The sequence below is a fragment of the Nerophis lumbriciformis genome, linkage group LG04 (assembly GCF_033978685.3).
Source record: "Nerophis lumbriciformis linkage group LG04, RoL_Nlum_v2.1, whole genome shotgun sequence".
NCBI classification, from domain to species: domain Eukaryota; kingdom Metazoa; phylum Chordata; class Actinopteri; order Syngnathiformes; family Syngnathidae; genus Nerophis; species Nerophis lumbriciformis.
In genome coordinates, this window is record NC_084551.2 from 35,222,631 (window position 1) to 35,249,456 (window position 26,826).

General features: G+C 39.7%; 1 protein-coding gene across 2 annotated transcripts; it reads right to left on the reverse strand.

Annotated features, from left to right (window-relative positions):
* Positions 1 to 2,556: 2,556 nt before the first annotated feature.
* fez2a (fasciculation and elongation protein zeta 2a) lies at positions 2,557 to 25,529 on the reverse strand. Of its 2 annotated transcripts, XM_061953542.1 has the most exons (10): positions 25,054 to 25,529; positions 23,080 to 23,191; positions 22,788 to 22,901; positions 22,519 to 22,651; positions 17,294 to 17,559; positions 17,131 to 17,211; positions 15,191 to 15,266; positions 15,052 to 15,117; positions 10,941 to 10,968; positions 2,557 to 3,336 (listed from the first exon to the last, which is right to left on the reverse strand). In XM_061953542.1, the coding sequence occupies exons 1-9, from the start codon at positions 25,428 to 25,430 to the stop codon at positions 10,958 to 10,960; spliced, it is 1,236 nt and encodes a 411-aa protein (XP_061809526.1). In that variant the 5' UTR covers positions 25,431 to 25,529; the 3' UTR covers positions 2,557 to 3,336; positions 10,941 to 10,957. The 2 variants fall into 2 exon arrangements, with proteins under 2 accessions (XP_061809526.1, XP_061809519.1); XM_061953535.1 differs by lacking the exon at positions 10,941 to 10,968 and having other exon boundaries at positions 25,054 to 25,528.
* Positions 25,530 to 26,826: the final 1,297 nt, after the last annotated feature.

Below are 26,826 nucleotides of genomic sequence, written 5' to 3' on the forward strand. Positions count from 1 at the left end.
ACAGAATAAGAGACTTAATTTACTCTAAAAATGTTGGTCTTACTTAAAAATGCACGCATTTAGTTGTATTCAGTGTTAAAAAATATTATATGGCTCTCATGGAAATACATTTTAAAATATTTGGCTTTCATGGCTCTCTCAGCCAAAAAGGTTCCCGACCCCTATTCTAGATGATGCTACATACAGGTAAAAGCCAGTAAATTAGAATATTTTGAAAAACTTGATTTATTTCAGTAATTGCATTCACAAGGTGTAACTTGTACATTATATTTATTCATTGCACACAGACTGATGCATTCAAATGTTTATTTCATTTAATTTTGATGATTTGAAGTGGCAACAAATGAAAATCCAAAATTCCGTGTGTCACAAAATTAGAATATTACTTAAGGCTAATACAAAAAAGGGATTTTTAGAAATGTTGGCCAACTGAAAAGTATGAAAATGAAAAATATGAGCATGTACAATACTCAATACTTGGTTGGAGCTCCTTTTGCCTCAATTACTGCGTTAATGCGGCGTGGCATGGAGTCGATGAGTTTCTGGCACTGCTCAGGTGTTATGAGAGCCCAGGTTGCTCTGATAGTGGCCTTCAACTCTTCTGCGTTTTTGGGTCTGGCATTCTGCATCTTCCTTTTCACAATACCCCACAGATTTTCTATGGGGCTAAGGTCAGGGGAGTTGGCGGGCCAATTTAGAACAGAAATACCATGGTCCGTAAACCAGGCACGGGTAGATTTTGCGCTGTGTGCAGGCGCCAAGTCCTGTTGGAACTTGAAATCTCCATCTCCATAGAGCAGGTCAGCAGCAGGAAGCATGAAGTGCTCTAAAACTTGCTGGTAGACGGCTGCGTTGACCCTGGATCTCAGGAAACAGAGTGGACCGACACCAGCAGATGACATGGCACCCCAAACCATCACTGATGGTGGAAACTTTACACTAGACTTCAGGCAACGTGGATCCTGTGCCTCTCCTGTCTTCCTCCAGACTCTGGGACCTCGATTTCCAAAGGAAATGCAAAATTTGCATGGTTGGGTGATGGTTTGGGGTGCCATGTCATCTGCTGGTGTCGGTCCACTCTGTTTCCTGAGATCCAGGGTCAACGCAGCCGTCTACCAGCAAGTTTTAGAGCACTTCATGCTTCCTGCTGCTGACCTGCTCTATGGAGATGGAGATTTCAAGTTCCAACAGGACTTGGCGCCTGCACACAGCGCAAAATCTACCCGTGCCTGGTTTACGGACCATGGTATTTCTGTTCTAAATTGGCCCGCCATCTCCCCTGACCTTAGTCCCATAGAAAATCTGTGGGGTATTGTGAAAAGGAAGATGCAGAATGCCAGACCCAAAAACGCAGAAGAGTTGAAGGCCACTATCAGAGCAACCTGGGCTCTCATAACACCTGAGCAGTGCCAGAAACTCATCGACTCCATGCCACGCCGCATTAACGCAGTAATTGAGGCAAAAGGAGCTCCAACCAAGTATTGAGTATTGTACATGCTCATATTTTTCATTTTCATACTTTTCAGTTGGCCAACATTTCTAAAAATCCCTTTTTTGTATTAGCCTTAAGTAATATTCTAATTTTGTGACACACGGAATTTTGGATTTTCATTTGTTGCCACTTCAAATCATCAAAATTAAATGAAATAAACATTTGAATGCATCAGTCTGTGTGCAATGAATAAATATAATGTACAAGTTACACCTTTTGAATGCAATTACTGAAATAAATCAAGTTTTTCAAAATATTCTAATTTACTGGCTTTTACCTGTATGTACAGAATAAACCACATGATTTTAGCACAACAGTTGAAGAAAATGAGTAAACTACATAAATAACATCCTGTAATTTGATTTTGATATTATTTTTTCAATCTTCATAAATTAAAAATGAACACCAATTAGAGCATTTTATAACTCTGCCAGACTCAATTCCACCTATTTGACCGATGAACATTATCACATCATTTATTCAGAACATATAAATAATGACAAAAGAAGATAGAATGATAAATGATAAATGATAAATGGGTTGTACTTGTATAGCGCTTTTCTACCTTCAAGGTACTCAAAGCGCTTTGACACTACTTCCACATTTACCCATTCACACACACATTCACACACTGATGGAGGGAGCTGCCATGCAAGGCGCTAACCAGCACCCATCAGGAGCAAGGGTGAAGTGTCTTGCTCAGGACACAACGGACATGACGAGGTTGGTACTAGGTGGGGATTGAACCAGGGACCCTCGGGTCGCGCACGGCCACTCTTCCACTGCGCCACGCCGTCCCTAGAATAGTATTAACCGCAACATGTAAGGGTAAAAAAAAAAAATTATGATTTGTGCATTTTCAGAATATTTTTAAACAAAGAAAACAATCTGAAGTTGTCTTTATTTTTAGGTTATCATGCCTTGATTTTACCAGTTTGGCCCACTTGGGAGTAGATTTTTCTCCATGTGGCCCCCAAACTAAAAATGAGTTTGACACCCCCCGGGTAAAAGGGTTATTTTCTGTATGACACTCAAATAGGAAAATAACGACACTTCAAAGCATGTGGTATTATAAATAGATTTAAAGCAGAACATTAGTACAAAATGCATGAGCACTAAAAGCAACTACCACATTGTCTGGTCAGAGGACATTCATTGAAAACACTCATTCGTAATGTAGAAAAAAGGCAGCTTGTATACTGTACATCCACAGTGGTAATTCCTTATAAACAAGCACAGCAGGCACTAAGAAGACACTAAAAAGTACTGACGGTGCTCGGGTCATATGCATAGTCGATCAGGTAATTAGCTCATTAGAGTCAGTGCAAAAAAAGTTTTAGACAGTATAAAATGATGACAGCAGGAAATACTGATGATAAACAAACAGCGGAAGATTGTGCTTGTCTAGGCTTGGGGGTAGCAAATATTCCCTGTCATCTTCCTGCTGATGCATGAACATTCTTCTTTTTTTTTCTCAGTTTACAGTACGCCTTTTTGCAGTCCCAGTGCTGTATATACACTATTAAGCAGCAGCAGCTGTGTTGATAATACAAGTTGATCTCTGAGTGAGCACCACTGTGCTTTGTGTACATTTGATCATTTCTCCGTGAGTAATGCATGCAAAAAGCCCTTTGCATCGCACAAGCACGCTTGTATTGCTACTTGGTTTGAAGGAAGACACAATACAATTCGGAAGGAAAGAATAACATCATAATAAACACAAATGGACAAAACATGACAAGGATTCATGAATAAAGTGTGCTTGATGCTTGGAAAAAAAAAAGGTTTGTCATGTCCGTCTTCTTACGTGGTTTCCTCCCCTCGGTGCTACTTTGGGCAAAGCACTGGAACAACAGAGACGTGATGATTAGAATATGTAAGCATGGACTTATTGAGAAACAAAATCACAAGGGAAATGCAAGGAGAGTAAGAAAACAAGCACACTTCATCATGATAGACACAAACATTAGGTACACCAGCTAATGAGATTCACTCAACACAAACGCTACCACAATAATACAACTAATGCTGTATTAATATCTATCTATAGGAGAGTGTCTATCAAGAGTGAGCATTCTTATATTTGTAAAGATGCAATGTTGCCGCTCGTTAGGACTAGGGATGTAACGATAAACGCTATCAAAGATAAATCGTGGTATAACTTCCCAGGTTTAGCGTTTTTCATTAAAATGATTGCAAAACCGTGATTGATAACACTTTGATGAACTCACAGATCGATGTCACTGATCATTTACTGATGAAGCAAGCTAGCTCTTGATAGCTTAAGTCAGGGGTCCCCAAACTACGGCCCGCCAACGTCCAAACTCAGGCCCGCAGGAAGTCCTAAGTATTAAAAAAAATAAAAAAATAAAATTGTTTTGTGTTTTCTTATCCACTTTGTACCGCTTGCTACTCACGGTGTCTCCTAGCCGCTCAGGCAAATCATATTGTCTAAAAATGCATTTTCTCATCGATAACATGACATCATCGCGCGCGCGGAAAGTGCGCTATATATATCTAATATATGTCTATCTATATATATCTACTAGATATATATATATATATATATATATATATATATATATATATATATATATATATATATATATATATATTTAAATATATATATATCTTATATCTATATCTATATATAAATATCTTATATATATATAAATATCTAATATATATATCAAATATATATGTATGTATGTATGTATGTATGTATATATATATATATATATATATATATATATATATATATATATATCAGTGACGTGCAGTCACTGGAGGCAGCAACAGAAAAAAAAAAGTGCTTAGTGAAGTTGTAAGCATGTTACAGCAGAAAGTAAGCAGTTATTAAAAGGAATAAATCAATTGGTAGTGTTGACACCAAGGGTAGTATCGATACAAGCGTGATTAGATCGATATTTTTATTTTCTCAAAATATTGTGTTGTTGTTTTTGTTAATGACTTTGTGGGCAAAAACCAAATAATTAGTAGTAGATCAGGGTTCCCCAAACTACGGCCCGTGGGCCGGATCCGGCCCCCCAGCATCCAAAATCCGGCCCACAGGAAGTCCCAAGTTAAAAAAAAAGTTTTTTTATTTTTTATTTTTTTCATTTTATTTTTTAAATCTTTCCTTTCTAATCCATTTTCTACCAGGGGCCTCACCTGACATCATGGAAAGAAAAAAAATGTAAAAAGAAAAAAAAAAAATTAAATTGTTATATGTATCCAATGATTATACTATAAAGTTATTTTCCATTTAACTTCACCAGTTTTAGATTATTTTTATTCAAAATCGCTGAATTTTCACATTTGCCGTTCAAATACTGAGAAGAGACGGTGCTGTGATCAGCAGCCAGTTGAGGCACGTCACTCAGTTGTGCCTCAACATGGATTGTGCAATGACTCGGCTAACTGCTGGCCTGCTGTGCAGTGAGACCGTATTGCTATATGAATTATATTATACATTTCCATAGTTTAGTTAGCTGAGGTATATAATGTACAGTGTATTTTGTCAACAACTGTATGTGTGTAACGTATTTCTTGTGCTGAACAATCATAAAACGGCTGCGAAGACGCACTGGCTGAGGCTCGCAGTAATCCCGCCTCCTTGTGCCGGTTAATGCACCCCCGCTGTAGAACGCACCCCCGACGGGAGTGCCCCACCAACCAAAGCCCAAACCCAAACCCCCCACGTGCAAGACCGTACCCACTCAAAAAAGTCACCCAACAAGAAGCCAAAAAGTGCTCGTGTTGGAGGAGCCGCGAACGACCGCAGGGCCACAACATTAGGTACACCTGCAGACTGCAGCACGGATTTCATATTTCATTCATTCACAACTCCTCCAACACGAACATTATTGTTTTTGCACTTTTTGGCTTCTTATTAAATAACTTTTTAAAAAGAATCAATCTTGTACGTGGAAAGTTTAAGTGTGGGCTTTAGTTGATATAACACTCCCGTCAGAGGGTGCATTCTACGGCGGGGGTGCATTAATCCAGCACAACCATAATAACGTTTTTTTATTAAATGTGCTTTTTTGTGTGCTACAGTTTGTGTGTATAAAATTAAAGTTAAGTTAAAGTACCAATGATTGTCACACACACACTAGTTGTGGTGAAATTTGTCCTCTGCATTTGACCCATCCCTTGATCACCCCCTGGGAGGTGAGGGGAGCAGTGGGCAGCAGCGGCACCGCGCCCGGGAATCATTTTTGGTGATTTAACCCCCAATTCCAACCCTTGATGCTGAGTGCCAAGCAGGGAAGAATGCTGGTATGAGCTTTTAAACATAACCCGTTAACTGCTGCCAATCAAATGGTGAATAAGATACTCTTTAGGGTTCATATGTTTGTAAATCTGACTGTGATGAAGTCAGTGCCTCACCAGCCATCAACCTCACCGCACGTCACTGATATACATATATATATATATATATATATATATATATACAGCCCGGCCCCCGGCCAAATTGTTTTAACCCAATGCCGCCCCCGGGTCAAAAAGGATGGGGACCCCTGGCTTAAGTGCTAACATGAAAACAAGAGACATTAATGTGTTTCTCCTTTTAAAAACAACATTCCCCGATCTAAACTTATACAAAAACATTACTGTCGACGTAACTAAGATATTTAATTATGCGCGTTGGACCTACAGGCTGTGATCTCTACAGCAGAGTGATTGGTCTATATTTGAAGGAATATGACAACAGGAAGTTAATTTGCGTGCCATCACATAAACAGGATGTGACGCACCCAACACACGTTTTTTTTTTACCCTTTATCATTAAAAAAAACACTCAAACTTTTAAAAACTGGAAACAGAAGAAGATAAACATTTCTAAAAACTCAAATAAAAATACGCTGCACAAAAATATAACTTTTGTTTTTGCTCCCATTTTTCATGAGTGCAACTCAAAGATGTAAAACTTGTACTTTATATACACAAAACACTTATTTCTCTCAAATATTGTTCACTAATCTGTCTCAATCTGTGTTAGTGAGCATTTCACCCCACCTCACAGGTGTGGCACATCAAGATGCTGATTAAACAGCATGATTATTGCACAGGTGTGCCTTAGGTTGCCCACTATAAAAGGCCACTCTGAAATGTGCAGTTTTATCATACAGCACAATGCCACAGATGTCGCAGGTTTTGAGGGAGGGTGCAGTCGGCATGCTGACTGCAGGAATGTCCACCAGAGCTTTTGCCCGTGAATTGAATTTTAATTTCTCTACCATAAGCCGTCTCCAAATGAGTTTCAGAGAATTTGGCAGTATATTCAACCGGCCTCACAATCACAGACCACGTGTATCCACACCAGCCCAGGACCTCCATATCCAGCAAGGTGCACCTCCAGGATCGTCAGAGACCAGCCACCCGGAGAGCTGCTGCAACAATTGGTTTGCATAACCAAATAATTTCTGCCCAAACTGTGAGAAACCACCTCAGGGAAGTTCATCTGCATGCTTGTTGTCCTCATCAGGGTGTCGAGCCGACTGCTGTTTGTCGTTGTAGCCGACTGCTGTTTGTCGTCGTAACCGACTTGAGTGGGCAAATGCTCACATTTGATGGCGTCTGGCACCTTGTAGAGGTGTTCTCTTCACGGATGAATCAGTGTTCAGGGCAGATGGCAGACAGCGTGTGTGGCGTCGTGTGGGAGAGCGGTTGTGAATCGAGTGTCCCATGCTGGGGGTGGGGCATTTTATTGATTGCATTTTGAATTCACAGACATCGCGACGAGATCCTGAGGCCCGTTGTTGTACCATTCACCCGAGACCATCACCTCATGTTGCAGCATGACAATGCACAGCACCATGTTGCAAGAATCTGTACACAATTCCTGGAAGTTGCAAACATCCCAGTTCTTGCATGGCCAGCATACTCACTGGACATGTCACCTATTAAACATGTTTGGGATGCCGTGTTCCAGTTCCTGCCAATATCCAGCAACTTCGCACAGGCATTGAAGAGGAGTGGACCAACATTCCACAGGCCAAACTCAACAACCTGATCAACTCTATGCGAAGGAGATGTGTTGTACTGCGTAAGGAAAATAAATATGAATAACCAAAACTGCACATTTCAGAGTGGCCTATTATTGTAGGCAGCCTAAGGCACACCTGTGCAATAATCATGCTGTGAGGTGAGATACTGTAGATTATCTTAGCAAATAAGAAATGCTCACTAACACAGATTTAGACAGATTTGTGAACATTTGAGAGGAATGGGTATTCTGTGTATATAGTAAAAATTTTACATCTTTGAGTTCAACTCATGAAAAATGAGAGCAAAAACAAAAGTGTAGCGTTTATATTTTTGTTCAGTGTAATATGGCTCTTAAGTAGTGAACACAATAATATGATGTCGCATATTTTTAAGCCAAAAAAGCATATTGTGCGGCTAGTTATTGTATTTAGTTTTTTTTAAACAAAATTTGGTTAAAAGTGTGTACGAGTACTATCGTGATCATTTTGGTGACAACCACGATATGAAATGTTCATATCGTTACATCCCTACTTAGCACCTATTTCATGTTTTAGTGAATGACAGATTATTATGCAATCATTATTATTTAAAGAGAAACTTTAAAAAAGGTATATATTTACAGTGGAACCTCTAAAGTCAAACAAAATGTGTTCTATTAAGCTGTTTTAACTTCAAAACAATTTCCCATGTGTTGCTTGTTTGTTCATTTGTGGCAGCTTTTTGAGAATGTGTTTTTTTTTAAATAACATTGTGAATTGTAATTTTAGGAAAGTGTTATCAAAGTGCGGGAGGACGAGATTTGTGTCGTTTTCAGCGATAACGAGTGGATATATTTTTACATTTTGTACCAAACATAAGTTTTGAGTAGACAGTAGACGTGCATGTTTGGGCGGCGCTCAGACACTAATTCAATTGGCGAAAATGACGCTGACTGGTCAAAATGAGCGCGGAAGTTGCCAGCGTTGAACAAAGTTGCAAGGCCGTGCATAATTTCTTTGAATTTGCGCAAATTCTGGGAGGGACTAATTATTTCAGCTGCATTTAATTTAGGGTTTTATGCTGCTGATCCCGATCATCCATGAGTGACACCTGTCGATACCAACACCGATACCAATCACATGTATTAAGTACATTTTTCTATGTATTTATGGTGAGTGCTATTGACAGTAAAACAATATCGACACAATATCTAAACTACTTCCTTATTCTCTTTTATTCCATACAATTGTTTGATCAAAACAAAGTTAATAGTTTAAACAATACAAAAAAACTACTACCGTATTTTTCGGAGTATAAGTCGCACCTGCCAAAAATGCATAATGAAGGAAAAAAACATATATAAGTCGCTTTTTTTGGGGAAATTTATTTGATAAAATCCAACACCAAGAATAGACATTTGAAAGGCAATTTAAAATAAATAAAGAATAGTGAACAACAGGCTGAATAAGTTTACGTTATATGAGGCATAAATAACCAACTGAGAACGTGCCTGGTATGTTAACGTAACATATTATGGTAAGAGTCATTCAGATAACTATAACATATAGAACATGCTATACGTTTACCAAACAATCTGTCACTCCTAATTGCGAAATCCCATGAAATCTTATACGTCTAGTCTCTTCCGTGAAAGAGCTAAATAATATTATTTGATATTTTACGGTAATGTGTTAATAATTTCACACATAAGTCGCTCCTGAGTATAAGTCGCACCCCCGGGACAAACTATGAAAAAAACTGCGACATATAGTCCGAAAAATATGGTATCTACTACAGGGGTCCCCAAACTTTTTGACTCGGGGGCCGCATTGGGTTAAAAAAATTTGGCCGGGGGCCAGGCTGTATATATATATATATATATATATATATATATATATATATATATGTATGTATATGTATATATACATATATACATTGTCTTTATAATCCGTTTTGTCATTTAACATCAATTAACATTGTCACGTTATCAATGGTAAAATACATTTTTAGACAATATGATTTGCCTGAGTCGCTAGGAGACACCAAGAATAACAAGTGGTAGAAAATGGATTCGAAAGGAAAGATTTGAAAAAAATAAAAAAATAAAAAAATACAAATACAAAATACAAAAAATACAAAAAAATTTTTTTAACTTGGGACTTCCTGTGGGCCGGATTTTGGATGCTGGGGGGCCGCATCCGGCCCGCGGGCCGTAGTTTGGGGACCCCTGATCTACTACTAATCATTTGGTTTTTACCCTCAAAGTCATTAACAAAAGCAACAACACAATAATTTGAGAAAATAAAAATATCGATCGAATCACGTTTGTATCGATACTACCCTTGGTGTCAACACTACCAATTGATTTATTCCTGTTAATAACTGCTTACTTTCTGCTGTAACATGCTTACAACTTTACTAAGCACTTTTTTCTTCTGTTGTTTAAAGCGATCTTATCTCTCTGCACCTGGCTTGCTCTCTGTGTGTAACATGTTTAGCCTTGTCCTGCAGTGATAATATTACTTAAGATCATCTGCTGCAATGAAGGTGATTATTATTATCTTAGGGGAGTATCTCCACACTGTGAATGGAGACACATAATTAGCTGCCAGCTTGTCAACTAGGGACTAAAAATAAAAAAATGGAATATATACATTGTCAGCTAGAGGGGATCTTTGTTTGTGATCGTCATTTAAAGGCATTTTCCGATCATACTTTTTCAAGAAAATCGGCCGATACTGTTAGGTGGCCGATCGATCAGCACATCCCTAATTTAATTAAGTTACATCTGTTTAGTAAAACGTAATGTATGTTAGGTACTTTTATTGATCATATTTTGTGCTGAGCAGCCGTACCCTTTCCTGAGTCGCAATCATTTCTGGTTCCATGGTAATTCTTAGGGTAATTTATATTTGCTTTTTAAATGTGTATTTTTATTTCTGTTTTAAATGTTATTTTTTAGTCTGTCCTTTGCCTCTATTTCTTTGTGGTGTACAGCCCTTTGTTTCTCAACTGTGCTTGTTTTTAAAGGGCTTTATAAATAAAGTTGGTATGGTATGGTATGGTTGTCACCACACTTCATCATTGCTTTCATCACAAAAAAAGCCAAAGAAAAACAGATGTGGGGTTAATCTTTCAGGAGCCTGCTATGCTGAAGTCTAACGAGATTTGCCTGCACGACGTCACACATGATGATGGTTCAAAAGTTTTGTTTGACTTTGGAGGCAATTTTTTTTCTAGAAAATGCAGGATGAAATGTAAATGTTTTACTATAGTAAATGCACAGCGGCGTGTCATTATGAAGATGAAGCATTCAGTACTAGGAAGTGTAAAGTGAGTCGTTAGTGGATCTGCGGTAGTAATAAGACAACGTGAAAGTAAACCCTGGGGAGGTCAAAGTGCACCACAATTTACCTGCGGGATACTTGCCAGCAACAGCACAACAATGCAAGTCACATGTAAGTGTGTCACAAACCTGCCGCCGGCTGTCGCTCACATCAGAGCTAGCGAGCGTAAGGCAGCAATGATTTAGGAATAGAAGCACAATGGAGAGTGGAGACAAAGCCACAGAACACAAAATTGAAAATTAACGTCATGTCAAATTTGTAGTAGAAAGACTGAAATCTAATTCAATCCTTAAAACAGTGACACACCTTTTAAATGCTGCATTTAACGCATCGATTTCATTGGCATTAACAGCTGTGGCTGTAGGCAACCTCCTGATGTAGTTGGTATTAACCCCACAATTGATTGATTGATTGAAACTTTTATTAGTAGATTGCACAGTACAGTACATATTCCGTATAATTGACCACTAAATGGTAACACCTGAATAAGTTTTTCAACTTGTTTAAGTCGGGGTCCACGTAACAAGACAGCAGTAGCATTTGAAAAACTGCAAGTACTCAGCATCTAGCAGTTTTATCTACCTCATGCGCTTGAAAAATGTGGTTCTATTCGTGTGAAACGTATACGCGTTACACTCGCCTTCCTGTTGCTCTCAAAGAACTCACCAGTTTGCTCATTACCGCTATTACAACACTGGTTCTATTGCTGCTGTGTTGTGTAATATATTTGACCATGTGGTCAAAAAGTGCTTTATCTGCCTTTCCACTTTTTCATGCACTCCAAATCAATATTTGAGATGAAAACATTCAGTGCTGTCAAATGATTAAAAAAGAAAAAATCAGACTAACCACAGAGTTGCTGTGGATTCACGCATTCAATGATTTAAGATTGAATATATTCATATAATAATATATTTGTTTTTGAATGATAGTAATTGTGTTTAATTTTGCATGAGCAAAGAGTCAAGAAAGAAAAACATATCTTCACTTAATGTGTTAATTTATCACTAGGAATGCGCAATATGGCCTCAAATCTATATGGCAATATATTGCAGCTACGAAATATATTATTTTGTGTATAAATGATAACCAAACTATTTTAAAACAGGTAACAAAGGCTCCTAATTTAGCTGCTGACATACAAAAAACATTACCTAATTTTACAGTTGTATTATTTTCTCAAAACTTTTATAAATCTATTTGCTAATGTATTCTTAATAGTGCTTTACTTTATGTTTAAACATGTTTCTATCTTCACTTCTATTCAAATTGAATAAACATGTATAAACTGTTTGATACTTTCCATTAGTTTGGAGTGGTACTACAAATTGTGGTATCGACACATTACCATGGAGTTACAGGGGTGGTATTCATACTTGCCAACCTTGAGACCTTCGAATTCGGGAGATTGGGGGCGGGGGGCGGGGTTTTGTGGTAGCAGAGGTGTATATTGTAGCCCGGAAGAGTTAGGGATGCAAGGGATTCTGGGTATTTGTTCCGTTGTGTTTATGTTGTGTTACGGTGCGTATGTTCTCCCGAAAAGTGTTTGTCATTCTTGTTTGGTGTGGGTTCACAGTGTGGCGCATATTTGTAACAGTGTTAAAGTTGTTTATACGGCCACCCTCAGTGTGACCTGTATGGCTGTTGATCAAGTATGTCTTGCAGTCACTTTCATGTGTATGCTGAAGCCGCATACAACATGTGACTGGGCCGGCACGCTGTTTGTATGGTGAAAAAGCGGACGCGTCGACAGGTTGTAGAGTACGCTAAAGGCAGTGCCATTACGGCACCTAACCCGTGAAAATCGGGAGAAATTCGGGAGAATGGTTACCCCGGGAGATTTTGGGGAGGGGCACTGAAATTCGGGAGTCTCCCGGAAAAACCGTGAGGGTTGGCAAGTATGGTGGTATTTGTCATATTAATAATGATACTTTAAATTTTCAATCTCATTAAATGATTCAATCTTTGAGCTCAACTGTAATCTGACAATATCTATTAATATTTAAATCATTTCCTTATTGCCTTTTATTAAATACAACATGGATAATGAAGTCAAAAGTGCAAAAAAACTAAACAAAAACAAAAACTAGCTTGAGTTTGTAAATAATAACAAAAAAACAAAAAAACGATTTTGTGATAGTAAAATATAGTAATTAAATTATACTATAATACACTTGGTATCATTGGTGTCAATATTTGTATTGATCCGCCCACCTGTTCACATTCAAGAGCTCTCGATTAGCGATTAGTTTTGCTTTTTTGTCTCCTGCAGTGTATCACCTTTACCTATTCATTGTCCTCTAGTCCTCCAGTGATAATGTTACTTGTTAGAAACAGTTTACTTGCTGTGTTGGAGGCAAGGATTAGTGATTTAGAAGCGGCACTGTGGAGCGACGTTAGCCTATTGTGTATTGCATTGAGGACGCCTTTGTTCGCTTGGCGCTGTAAAATTTGTGGGACACAGCTGGAAGGTGTCAACATGCATTATCACGATATAACCATAGTATTAAAAGCTCTAACGTTGGCCACTATATTTAATTTGTATTGTTTATATATTGCGCAACTCCTAACAATCGTTTATCCATATTAAAAGTGGACCTGTTACTCCTTTTGTGTTAAGTGATTCGATGAAAAGAAAACTCCTTCCTGCAGAGTGTGCAAAATACTTAATGTTGATCCACAGTTTCGTCTAGTTTTTTGTACTCAAATTTCACATTCAGAGGACCCACGTCTAGTTAAGTGTATTTAATATAGGGCTGGGCGTTATGGCTTAAAACTGTATCACAATATCGATAATTATTGATATTTTTTATGACCTATCTAAAATAATGGCCAGGAGAAAATATATTGAATGTAAACATTTTTATAACCTTCCTCTGATTATAACCCCCTTAGCTATCAAGACAGAAAGGAACGAATATATCAACACAACCAAGGAAAACCCATTCAATAAATGTAAACAAAGCTCATTGAACACTTAACAATAACCTCTTAAAATCAAAGTGCAAAAATAAGGAATATGTAAGAAATGCTTAAATAAAGTGTAACAAAATAGTGCAAAGTGTGAAAATGTAAACGGAGAAACCTGAGAAAAACTATTTTTTTGCATGTTTATTGCCAGGAAGTTACGGATGTGCTCTAAAGTGTAAGCACCACTTTGGTCTGACTACGGTCCGTTTAAAAAAAATCCAAAAAACTGCCATACTGTCAAGGTGACTTTTCCTGTTTTATCCACAATTTATTGACACTCTGCAGCTCTCACTTCTCACTCCATGCAAAGAATCAACCGCGAGACAACAACCAAACATGATAGTTGATACTGTTACCTGATTGGCTGTTAACGTGTCACACCCACTGATCAGTGATCACTTCCTGCGTTGCTCGGTTAAACTTGCTTTACAACGTTCGGTTTCTTGCGACGAAGAAGAAGAAAAAAAAGTATTCAACGCTTGATCGAACGCATATCGCGACATATAAAAATATTGTTTTGTCGCCCAGCCCTACTTTAATATTAACTTGTTTGTTTCTGCAGCGGGGGCTTCACGGTGGCAGAGGGGTTAGTGCATCTGCCTCACAATACGAAGGTCCTGAGTAGTCTTGGGTTCAATCCCGGGCTCGGGATCTTTCTGTGTGGAGTTTGCATGTCCTCCCCGTGACTGCGTGGGTTCCCTCCGGGTACTGCGGCTTCCTATTGGCAACACTAAATTGGCCCTAGTGTGTGGATGTGAGTGTGAATGTTGTCTGTCTATCTGTGTTGGCCCTGCGATGAGGTGGCGACTTGTCCAGGGTGTACCCCGCCTTCCGCCCGATTGTAGCTGAGATAGGCTCCAGCGCCCCCCGCGACCCCAAAGGGAATAAGCGGTAGAAAATGGATGGATGGATGGATGTTTCTGCAGCGTGTCGCTACCGCATCCATTGCCAATTTGCTAACACTGCTGGTATTTTGATTTCTGTGCTGCAGAAGAGTTAAAACAATTATTCTACATCAAGGCACTATTTTTTGACAGCCCTAGTTATTACATCGTGTCATTTTAAAATATGCTAATAACAGTCTTGCTCCAATTACAAACAGCTTCTAATGAACTCCTTGTTCTCATTGCACTACGGCTATAATTAGAGTATTTATGGTAAGCTTCATATTTGAACTAGTTCTCTGTGTGTAGTAAGCACACAATTAGCCATGTTATTCAATGAAAACACTCAGTGTCAATTAAAAGGAAGGTGAGAATGTTGGCTCACCTTTGAGAATGTAGTCTGTTAGCAGACCTGGCACCTTGTCGCTGTCATCTCTCATGGCGTGCAGGACTGAAAATTGGCAGTTAGAAGCGAGTGAGTTTCAAGGAATCAAACAATGATGGTTGTCAAGGTAAATAAATACTTTTGATCAGGATCTGGAGGTCCTCGATTGAAGGAGGATGTCCTTTTTTTTCATACGGGATGACGGTAGTCAAATACTGTTGTGAAGAATCATTGACAAATTTGTGACAAAATAGAGAAATACAGAACATGGATATTTGACGGTCAAAGGTATTAAAAAACCTGACCAAGATGTGAACAGAAAGTGAAAATTGAATAAAATAGTGTTCCTTTCACCTTTTAAGCTGTGGCAGCTTTCACTCCTTTAGTATTATCCCACAATCTGTGTTCAGCTCCTTCTTAAAGTGAACATTAAATTGAGCGTCTGAATCCTCAACTGTAATTTGCGTTGCCCTTTTTTTAACACGCTTTATTGAGCATCAACAATGCAGTAAAGTGTATAGATAAACAAAAATTATAATGTTCAGATTTGTTTCCCAATTTGTTATAGTGGAACCTACCTCACCCCACCCAACCATCCCTCCATATAAATTTCAAATAAATACCTAAAATAAAATTTAAAAAAATAAACACATTCAATTAAATGAATAAATAAAGGGAAAACAGTCGTATTAAAATACCGGCCGCGCCAGCAACTTGAGGGTTGCAGGTTCGATTCCCGCTTACGCCATCCTAGTCACTGCCGTTGTGTCCTTGGGCAAGACACTTTACCCACCTGCTCCTAGTGCCACCCACACTGGTTTAAATGTAACTTAGATATTGGGTTTCACTATGTAAAGCACTTTGAGTCACTAGAGAAAAGCGCTATATAAATATAATTCACTTCATTTCACTTTATCTATCTTGTCACGTGATGACAGCATAGAAAAAAGGAAAAGAAAAAAAAACTTTCCGTAAAAAAAATTCAGGTTGACTCAAATCATGATTGACTAATAAGTAATTACACATTTCATAAAACAGAAAAGAAATAAGAGCTCAAATATCAAAATATATTAAAGTTAAAAAATATTTGTTTTTAATTTGAATAAAAAAATGTTTAAGTGGAATATAATCATGATTCACTCTAATAATTATTTTGAACAATTAAAAAACAAACAAATAAAATAAAAACAAAGAAACAAAAGTTATAAGCTCGAATATCAAATATATTTACGTGAAAAAAACCTAACGAATTTATTCAAAAGAATGACCAGTGAATCATAATTATATTCAACCTGAAAAATTGTGCATTTATTTTATTTTGCAATGATATATTGTTCAAAAGTCAACATCAAAACTTTATTTTTTGGTTCAAAAGTAAATTATTTTCAAGTACATAACTTTGGCCCTAATTGCTCTGCAAACCCATTCCTGTTTCCTTTCCATGTTTGTCATACCTTTTGAAAATGTTGAAAATGTTTACTGTATTTTAGTTTGATTTAGTTTCATAATGTTTTATTTTTACACTTATGACAGTGTAAAAAACTAATTAGTTTACTTTACATTATTCCCTATCCCAGACATTGATACAACGTTGATTATACATGCATGTTTTTTAAAACTGACTTCTAAACAACATTGCAAAATAGTTGTATTTGTAAATTGAGACATTGTTGATGTCTAACGTTGGATCCACATTGTTGGTTGGGAAATGACCAAATGTCAAAGGTCAAATGAACGTCTCAAACTGACATTGAATAAACGTTGTCAAAAGCATGTTGTTTTAATTTTGTATTTGTGTTTTAGAATATTGGTTGGAAAATGACCAAAATACAATGGTCAAATCAACATCAGAACCCAACATTGATTAAACGTAAAAAGCATGTTGTTTCAACGTTAGGTTTGAGTTGCTCAACGTCAGGACCTGATTCAACAAGTTCTCAACGTTGTTTTAATGTCTTGTGCCTGCTGGGATGTTTTTTCTCCATGGCAACAACTTGGAATTCAACCAACGCCACCAAGTGGGTTGTGTTTGACATTGAAAGTTCTACTGTATAGTGAACAAGTGAAAGGTAGAACTACCTGTCCCTCACTGCATTCGCTCCCAAATGTTTGGCGAAAGCTGTTTTGGATAATGGAAGAGAGGCCCTCCATGCTGAAACGCTGAAGAGGGAATAAGGTTCACGCAGTTTAGCATTGCTCAGAAACAAGAACATTTATAAAGAATATGGAATAAAGCGCTTACTGATCCCATCGTCTTCTCTATGTATCCTTGCGACAATCCAGCTGTCCCTTTAAGCTTCTTCTTCTTCTTCAGCGCCTCGCGGTGCTCCTTCTGTCGGTTTTGCAAGTCGATGAGTGCCGAGATGAAACTGTTCTTTACCTCCTTCTCAAAGACCAGCTCATCCCTGAGGGCCAGCTGCTGCACCAGCTCTTCTGAGAACCGCCTGATGGACGCCTCTGTTTCCTCCAAGCTCTCGTTTAGCTCTGCTACGTTCAGCATCCTCACCCCTGGACAAATACGAACGTACTGTAATGTTGTCATTGTAACTCAGACGTTTACACATGTCATTCATAGTTTCACTACTTCCTGTTCCAACGGGGCGACATCGAGGCGTTTGTGGCAGGGCCTAATCTACTAAGGGTTAAAGGGGAACATTATCACAATTTCAGAAGGGTTAAAACTATTAAAAATCAGTTCCCAGTGGCTTATTTTATTTTTCGAAGTTTTTTTAAAAATTTTACCCATCACGCAATACCCCTAAAAAAAGCTTCAAAGTGCCTGATTTTAACCATCGTTATAAACACCCGTCCATTTTCCTGTGACGCCACATAGTGATGCCAACACAAACAAACATGGCGCATAGAACAGCAAGTTTATAGCGACATTAGCTCGGATTCAGACTCAATAGATTACGCATGTATTGAAACGGATGGTTGTAGTGTGGAGGCAGGTAGCGAAAACGAAATTGAAGAAGAAACTGAAGTTATTGAGCCATATCGGTTTGAACCGTATGCAAGCGAAACCGACGAAAACGACACGATAGCCAGCGAAACGGGAGAAAGCGAGGACGAATTCGGCGATCGCCTTCTAACCAACGATTGGTATGTGTTTGTTTGGCATTAAAGGAAACTAACAACTATGAACTAGGTTTACAGCATATGAAATACATTTGGCAACAACATGCACTTTGAGAGTGCAGACAGCCCAATTTTCATCAATTAATATATTCTGTAGACATACCCTCATCTGCGCTCTTTTCCTGAAAGCTGAACTGTCCAGTTTTGGAGTTGATGTCAGCAGGCCAGGGAAGCTAGGGTCGATATTCTTCTCTTGATCATCTTCGGTGGCATAAGGGACGGTGTGAGCCAAGACATCCAGGGGGTTTAGCTCGCTCGTCTGCGGGAACAAACTGCCGCCATTGCTTGCCGTGCTACCGAGGTTCTTTGTCCCTGAATTGCTCACACACTCCGGCAGATTCAATGGGGGTCTGGCGGCAGATTTCTTTGACTTTATCGTTGGAAATGCATCTGCTTTGAGTGTCGCAGGATATCCACACATTCTTGCCATCTCTGTCGTAGCATAGCTTTCGTCGGTAAAGTGTGCGGAACAAACGTCCAATTTCTTGCCACTTTCGCATCTTTGGGCCACTGGTGCAACTTGAATCCGTCCCTGTTCGTGTTGTTGCACCTTCCGACAACACACCGACGAGGCATGATGTCTCCAAGGTACGGAAAACAGTCGAAAAACGGAAAATAACAGTGCTGATTTGACTCGGTGTTTGAGAAAATGGCGGATTGCTTCCCGATGTGACGTCATCGCTCTGAGAGCGAATAATAGAAAGGCGTTTAATTCGCCAAAATTCACCCATTTAGAGTTCGGAAATCGGTTAAAAAAATATATGGTCTTTTTTCTGCAACATCAAGGTATATATTGACACTTACATAGGTCTGGTGATAATGTTCCCCTTTAAAACGCAGGCAAACTTGACAACACACGCAAAGCTGATCTACTAAGCTCGTGCACACATAATTTGTCTCTTAAATGAGCAGAATGTAGAGCAACATCCATTTAGGGTGCCTGACTATGTATATGCAGAATATATGCTGATTATTACAACGCCCACAATAGTAGGAGGAGATGCAACTACAGGGTGACACAAAAAAAGCGTTCATCACCTAAACTTGAATAACTTTTGAAATAATTAATCAATTATTTTTATTTTTCAGATTTACCAAGAAGAATTAATGTTCTAAAAGTTTAGAAAATTTCAACTTCGAGATGCCATGGACTACTGAACAAAAGACATTTATAGTTGAGGCCTATTTTCGACTGAATTCTATCCATGCGGCTCAATTGCAATTCAAAGAACGGTTTGGATGTTTGAATTTCCTGCCCACACAATGATCTACAGATGGGTCAACCAGTTCCGAACCCATGGGACTTTGCAGACAGTACTCAGGGGGTGTGCTACCCCAGAAGATGTTGTTCTTAGAGTTCACATGACCTGACAGCCGAAAATGTGCCTCATCCGAAAATCAGACATTGTCAAGTAAGTCTGGCGCAGCGTCAATCTTATCGCAAAACCACTGGCACATGATCACTCGTTTCCTCATGTCGGCAGGTGTAAGCTTTTGTTTAATCTGTATCCTGTAAGGATAGAGGTCGAGATCTGCGATCAAAATTCTCCGCACAGACTCCCGGTTCATTCCAAGCTCCTGACTTCGTTGACGCACAGACTTGCGTGCATGGGCTGCGAACAACAGAGTCTCTGACTGCATCAACGTTCTGTGGTGTCCTTGATGATTTCGGTCGTCCAGAGTGTGATTGTCTGTTAGTATCTTTACGATTGTGGTTATTAACAGTCCCATGGGTTCGGAACTTGTTGACCCATCTGTAGATCATTGTGTGGGCAGGAAATTCACGACATCCAAACCATTCTTTGAAATGCAATTGAGCCGCGTGGATAGAATTCAGCCGAAAATAGGCCTCAACTATGAATGTCTTTTGTTCAGTAGTCCATGGCATCTCGAAGTTGACATTTTCTAAACTTTTAGAACATTAATTCTTCATGGTAAATCTGAAAAATAAAAATAATTGATTAATTATTTCAAAAGTTATTCAAGTTTAGGTGATGAACGCTTTTTTTGGGTCACCCTTCATCATTTAGCACTCCCAATATGATTTATCAAGCCTGAAACTGTTTTGCGACCACTATTTGGAGTCTATATTTAGTATGTTGGAAGATATGGGCAAACTGGCACAAATGCCGTGGTCAGAAGGAGGCGATTGCTGCAAAATCCCAGACGATGGAGTGAGACACTCTTCTGTGATTGTGTCCACAGTCGCCATATTTCCATCAGAAATAAAAAATATTACACATCATCGGTTCAGCAATTACATCTTTGAGCTGATGGATGACTTAAGGACTAATTTGGAGACAGAAGAACACCAGAACAATGTTTGTGTTGCGTACGGGTTGCATGTCTTGTAACATGCATTTTCTTATCGCTGGATCATTCCAGTGCACCATCACAGCGGTCACGTGATCTCTCAGAGAGCACTGTAGGTGTGTTAAAAATAGGTACTGTGCCTACAACACAGTATGGGTGATCTCTCCTCATTAAATATTCAAAGGTGATCGTTTTCAAATCTTTTATTAAGTGAGGGATTTTGAGAAAAAAAACTAATTGCGACTTTTTTTCCTTCAAAATTCAGGTGAGATTTGATTTGCGATTTTTGTATTCTATACATAAATATGCATAAATATGCATAAATCCGCAAAAATAGCAAGTAAAGGAACACATATTACTTTTAGACTGTCAATCAACAAATTGTCGTCTCAAGGTGTCACACCTTAGAGCAATATGCACTAACTTTTAAAAAAAATATTTTGTTTTATGCAGACAGACTGAGAGCTTTTATCTACATCATGCTCTTAAACTGAAAGAATTATCGATAAAAAGTATACAGTCTTTATAATCAATCGTAATCATTATATAGTAATGCATTTAACCATTTAAAAGGATATATACACATTTATTTCTCATTACTGTAGAATTGTTCATCACTGTACTGGAATTGGAAGGTAAATAACTGTATTCTAAAGAAATAAACAAACAAAAAAATACAATGTACTCTCATTTCTGTTATCTTGAATAAATATTGAACATCTTAAAGCGCATTTCACGGCATTCTCGCTCGTCTGTCTGTGTTGATGGGCATATATTGCCCATCCGATTTGAAGCAGAAATATTACCACAACGGGACATTTTGTCATGTCTGTGTTGATCATGTTTTTGTTTGGCCATGTGCTGTTTGTTTTTTGGACGCTTTTTAGTTCCTGGTTTCACTCTCTTGTTTTGTCACCATAGCAACCATTAGTTTTCACCTGTCACGTCACGCACCTGTTTCACGTTTTAAATCACGCACCTGTTTTTACTAATCATGTCACTATTATTTAAGCTTTGAGTTGCCAGGCTGTCTTTCTGGCAACATCACACTCTTTATCGTCACTCTGCATAATGCCATGTTCACAGTCCCATGCCAAGTAAGTTTTTGTTTCATTGTTCACAGTTTCTGCCTTTGTGCAAGTTTTGTTTTCATTAGCCAAGTTTTTTACCTCCGCCATTGTGTGTGCCTTTCGTTTGTTCTTTTTTGATAATATTAAATAAAATCATGTACTCACATTCCCGTCTCGCCCGAGCCAACTTTCCTTTGCCTTCCGGAAAAACCAACCCCAAGGACCAAGTCTTGACACATTTGGCTTTGTAATCTTATTTTTTTCCTCCTAATTTTTGTTACTTTGCGGAACTTCTCACTGGCGAGTCGCGAGTAGGGAGGCTGTCTGTGCCTCCTGTAAAACTGTCGCCCCGCTCTCCGCCCACCGAGACAACGATTGTGGATAACCTAAAAGAGGGCTCACTGTGTTCAGTTAACTGTTAAACAAACACACACATGGTGTTCAGAGCGAGACCTCTTGCGTCCTGTTTGAAGCGAGAGACAAAGAAATGCGAAGCTCGACAATTCTGATTCGCCAACACGTCTGTCACTCAAATGTCGGTGACGGCAGTGAAAAAAAAGCAAAAAAAACCTCAGCCTCTTGCGGTTATTTATCGCACTAATTAAATCTTTAATGTCGATTCCATGTTGATTAATTGTGCAGCCCTTTAAGGGACATTTACATAAATATCTCTACAAATTGGTCATCTGCGGTCCTCTCCAAGGTTTCTCATTGTCCCATTGGGTTGAGTTTTTCCTTGCCCTGATGTGGGATCTGAACCGAGGATGTCGTTGTGGCTTGTGCAGCCCTTTGAGACACTTGTGATTTAGGGCTATATAAATAAACATTGATTGATGATCTTTTTAAAGGCAGAATTATTTCTAAAGCTCTTGTATTGAATGTCCTCGTGCAAATGAGTGTTTACTAACACATAACACCGCTCCAGTGTACGCTCACTGTCACTCACTGTCTTGGTAGCTGAGGCTTCTATCGGGCTGCTGCACATCCACAGACAGCATGGAAAGGTCTGACTGTGAAGGATTCTGCTGTGCTTCAAAGTCAGGAGAGTCCTGCATCATCTCCTCTAACTCCTCAATCACCTACAGTGAACACACACACACACACACACGCACACACTCACGGGATCAGCGTAAATCCCTCTGGTTGAGTTAAGCTGCTGCATCATCTGCATTTTAAACAGCTCTGCCCAAGCTGGATGTTTACGTGTTGCCGTACCTGCTCAGCTGTGAAAAGAGGCTCCTCGCCGATGCACGAGACGATGATGGAGTGCATGTCCAACTGCTCCCTTAGCTCCTCGTCATCCGACTGCTCCGCCGTGACATCCCTCGTCTATCCCCAGCAGGGGGGGAGGCATGGGGGGGGTTTAATCATAGCTTATTGCTGACACCATTACAGTACATGGCTGAGATTTTGCAGATAAACGAAAGAGGTTTGGCGAGTGAATTGGTGGGATGGAGTAAAAGTGGGACACGCTGAGAGGAAAGGAGGGAGGGATGTAGTTACTGACCGCTTTCTTTTCCTCGCTGAATATGGATGGCATGTGGAGGGAGCGTGTGCGGGAATGATGCCAATCCAAAGGCATCACCTGCCCGAAGCTTTTGGTTAAGGCGGTCCAGATCCTGTGGGTTCATGAGAAGGACATTACATTAGGTACACCACCAATACTGTATACCAGTGGTCCGCAACATTTTTGTAGCTGCGGACTGGTCAACGCTTGAAAATTTGTCCCACGGACCAGGGGGGTTATGGTATTTATTTATTTTTTGTCATAAAGAAATACAATCATGCGTGCTTACGGACTGTATCCCTGCAGACTGTATTGATCTATATTGATATATAATGTAGTAACCAGAAATATTAATAACAGAAAGAAACAACCCTTTGGTGTGAATGAGTGTAAATGGGGGAGGGAGGTTTTTTGGGTTGGTGCACTAATTGTAAGTGTATCTTGTGTTTTTTATGTTGATTTTTTTTTTAATTTTAAAAAATTTAAAAAAAAATGTTTTTTTAAATTTCTTGTGCGTCCCGGTACCAATCGATCCACGGACCGATACCGGGCCAAGGCCCGGTGGTTGGGGACCACTGCTATATACCATCCGTCCATCTATCCATTTTGTAACACTTGTCCCTTTCAGGGGCAATCATTTCTTATATATAAATAAAAGAAATACTTGACTTTCAGTGAATTCTAGCTATATATATATATTTATTTCATTATATATATATATATATATATATATATATATATATATATATATATATATATATATATATATATATATATATATATATATATATTGTTGGCCCTGTGATGAGGTAGCGACTTGTCCAGGGTGTACCCCGCCTTACGCCCGATTGTAGCTGAGATAGGCTCCAGCGCCCCCCCCCCCCCCCACCCCCCCCCACCCCCCGCGACCCCGAAGGGAATAAGCGGTATAAAATGGATGGATATATATATATATATATATATATATATATATATATATATATATATATATATATATATATATATAAAAGCAATATTTGAATTTCAGTGTTCATTTATTTACACATATACACATACATAAAAGTCTGATCTACAAAATGTGCAGGCAGCTACCCCTTCCCCTTCGAGTTGTCCCGGATGAACTGAAATTATTTTTTCCAATCATTTTCGAACTTGCAAGCGTACTTCTTCTTACTCGTCGTCGCCATGTCTCTTCTTCGTTGTTCTGCTTCGTCTCTGTTATGTTTTTGGACATTACTGCCGTAGTTTTGAAGCAATGCATGATGGGAATCCGGATGTTGTGTGTCAGTGTATCAACGTGCCGGCTGGAATAAACACATGCTGAGAAATAGCTCCGTGCCTGCCTACTTTATGGGTTATAGATAAACCTATGGATAACGGACACATATATAATAGTCTCATTTTCAGGTGAGAGAGGACGCTAAAGGCAGTGCCTTAAGGCACGCCCCCAATATTGTTGTCCGGGTGGAAATCGGGAGAAATTCTGGAATCTCCCGGGGAAATCGGGAGGGTTGGCAAGTATGATTGTGAGGCAGACGCACTAACCCCTCTTTCACCGTGCTGCCATTATTTCATTAACAATTTTAGGAAACTGGAATTGTTAACAAAATGCTATTTTGGTGTTTACATCCATCCATTTTCTACCGCTTGTCCCTTTCGGGGTCGCGGGGGGGCAGCATCAATATTTTAAATTGTTTTGAACTTGCAATCAGATCAACGCGCAAGTCACTTTGTTTATCTTACAAATGGCCTGCGGCGCATGGCCCCCATGCGCCGCAGTTTGGACACCAGTTTAAGATTAAGTTTTTTTTTCCTTTAAAATAGCATCAATGCACTGATTAGGCAAGATAAAAGACGTATCATTAAAGACACACAATGAGCAATTTGATTTCAACATGATCGAGACGATAGAAGACACAGGCCAACAACAACAACAACAACAACAACAACAACAACAACAACAACAACACTCACTCGTCCCCCTGTAGAAGCGTGTCCTGGTAGACGTCCGTCACTAACTCGGCGTTGGCCGCCAATGTGCTCACATCCCCGAAGCAAAAGGACAAAGTCTCGTCGAAATGGTGCACCGGATCCTCCATGGACTTGCTTTCCCCGGGAGACGTGCTGCTGTGTCCGTGCTCTAGAGGCTCCAGCCCGGCATCATCATCCTCAGTGCCATCGCTACCATCCAGGGGCAGCGTCTCAGCGGCGGACGCGCAGCTTTTCAGCGGCTGATCTGCTCCCACATTCGGCCAAGCGTCGTCCAAGCGAGCGGTGGGTGCCGCCATAGCCCGCCCGGAACTGCCTAGTCGCGCCGGCTGGATGATGGATGTGTGGCTGGCATCCCCCATCTCCTCGATGCCGCCATGAGCCTGTCCGCTGCTGCTGAGGCTGCACACAGTCGACTATAATGGCCGATCCACAGTGTTGCGCACACAGTACGACACGGGATGAAGAATGCCGCCATCTTGTGCCCATATGACTTAATTGTGTTTCATCATTTTGATCAGATAAGCCCTTCAAGCTTTAAATGCGTTGCAGTACAGAAATGGCGCCGTCCTTTGGACAAAACAAGAACTGTCTACTATGTGTGAGTGGATCATTTCAAATATTGGATCTATATTGGATTGGAGTTTTCTTTCATAATAATCCAATAATAATGTAATTTTAATCATGTATTTTATTTTGAAGCACTTTTCTCATAAGCAATAAACGTATAACTAATTTAACAAAAAAGCAATAAATACAGAATTATCAGCCATTCACTGAAAAAAGTGTTTTGTATGTTTTTGTTGTGTTGATATTATTATAATCATACATTGTTCTATTGCTTACCAACTCAGAAATCATTGAAAGCCTTGTTCCCTTTTTTTAGTTGTTTTGTATGACTGAATTTATTTCCCCAAAAAATGTGTGTGGTAAAAAGTAATCATTTTGTGTTTATATTGTTACATTTTACATTATATTGTAATATATGTATACTAAATTGTAAAGTTGTTGACATTTTTTGCCATTTTTTTTTCATCCATCCATCCATCCATCCTCTTCCGCTTATCCGAGGTCGGGTCGCGGGGGCAGCAGCCTAAGCAGGGAAGCCCAGACTTCCCTCTCCCCAGCCACTTCGTCCAGCTCCTCCCGGGGGATCCCGAGGCGTTCCCAGGCCAGCCGGGAGACATAGTCTTCCCAACGTGTCCTGGGTCTTCCTCGTGGCCTCCTACCGGTCGGACATGCCCTAAACACCTCCTTAGGGAGGCGCTCGGGTGGCATCCTGACCAGATGCCCGAACCACCTCATCTGGCTCCTCTCGATGTGGAGGAGCAGCGGCTTTACTTTGAGCTCCCCCCGGATGACAGAGCTTCTCACCCTATCTCTAAGGGAGAGCCCCGCCACTCGGCGGAGGAAACTCATTTCGGCCGCTTGTACCCGTGATCTTGTCCTTTCGGTCATAACCCAAAGCTCATGACCATAGGTGAGGATGGGAACGTAGATCGACCGGTAAATTGAGAGCTTTGCCTTCCGGCTCAGCTCCTTCTTCACCACAACGGATCGATACAGCGTCCGCATTACTGAAGACGCCGCACCGATCCGCCTGTCGATCTCACGATCCACTCTTCCCTCACTCGTGAACAAGACTCCAAGGTACTTGAACTCCTCCACTTGGGGCAAGATCTCCTCCCCAACCCGGAGATGGCACTCCACCCTTTTCCGGGCGAGAACCATGGACTCGGACTTGGAGGTGCTGATTCT

Coding starts and splice junctions, on each gene's coding strand:
- fez2a (XM_061953535.1), bottom strand. CDS start 25,430: ATGGGGGATGCCAGCCACACATCCATCATCCAGCCGGCGCGACTAGGC. Junction 22,902..23,079: donor TCAGCGAGGAAAAGAAAGCG/GTCAGTAACTAC, acceptor TGCTGGGGATAG/ACGAGGGATGTCACGGCGGA. Junction 15,118..15,190: donor CCTCCAGATCCTGATCAAAA/GTATTTATTTAC, acceptor GCCAATTTTCAG/TCCTGCACGCCATGAGAGAT.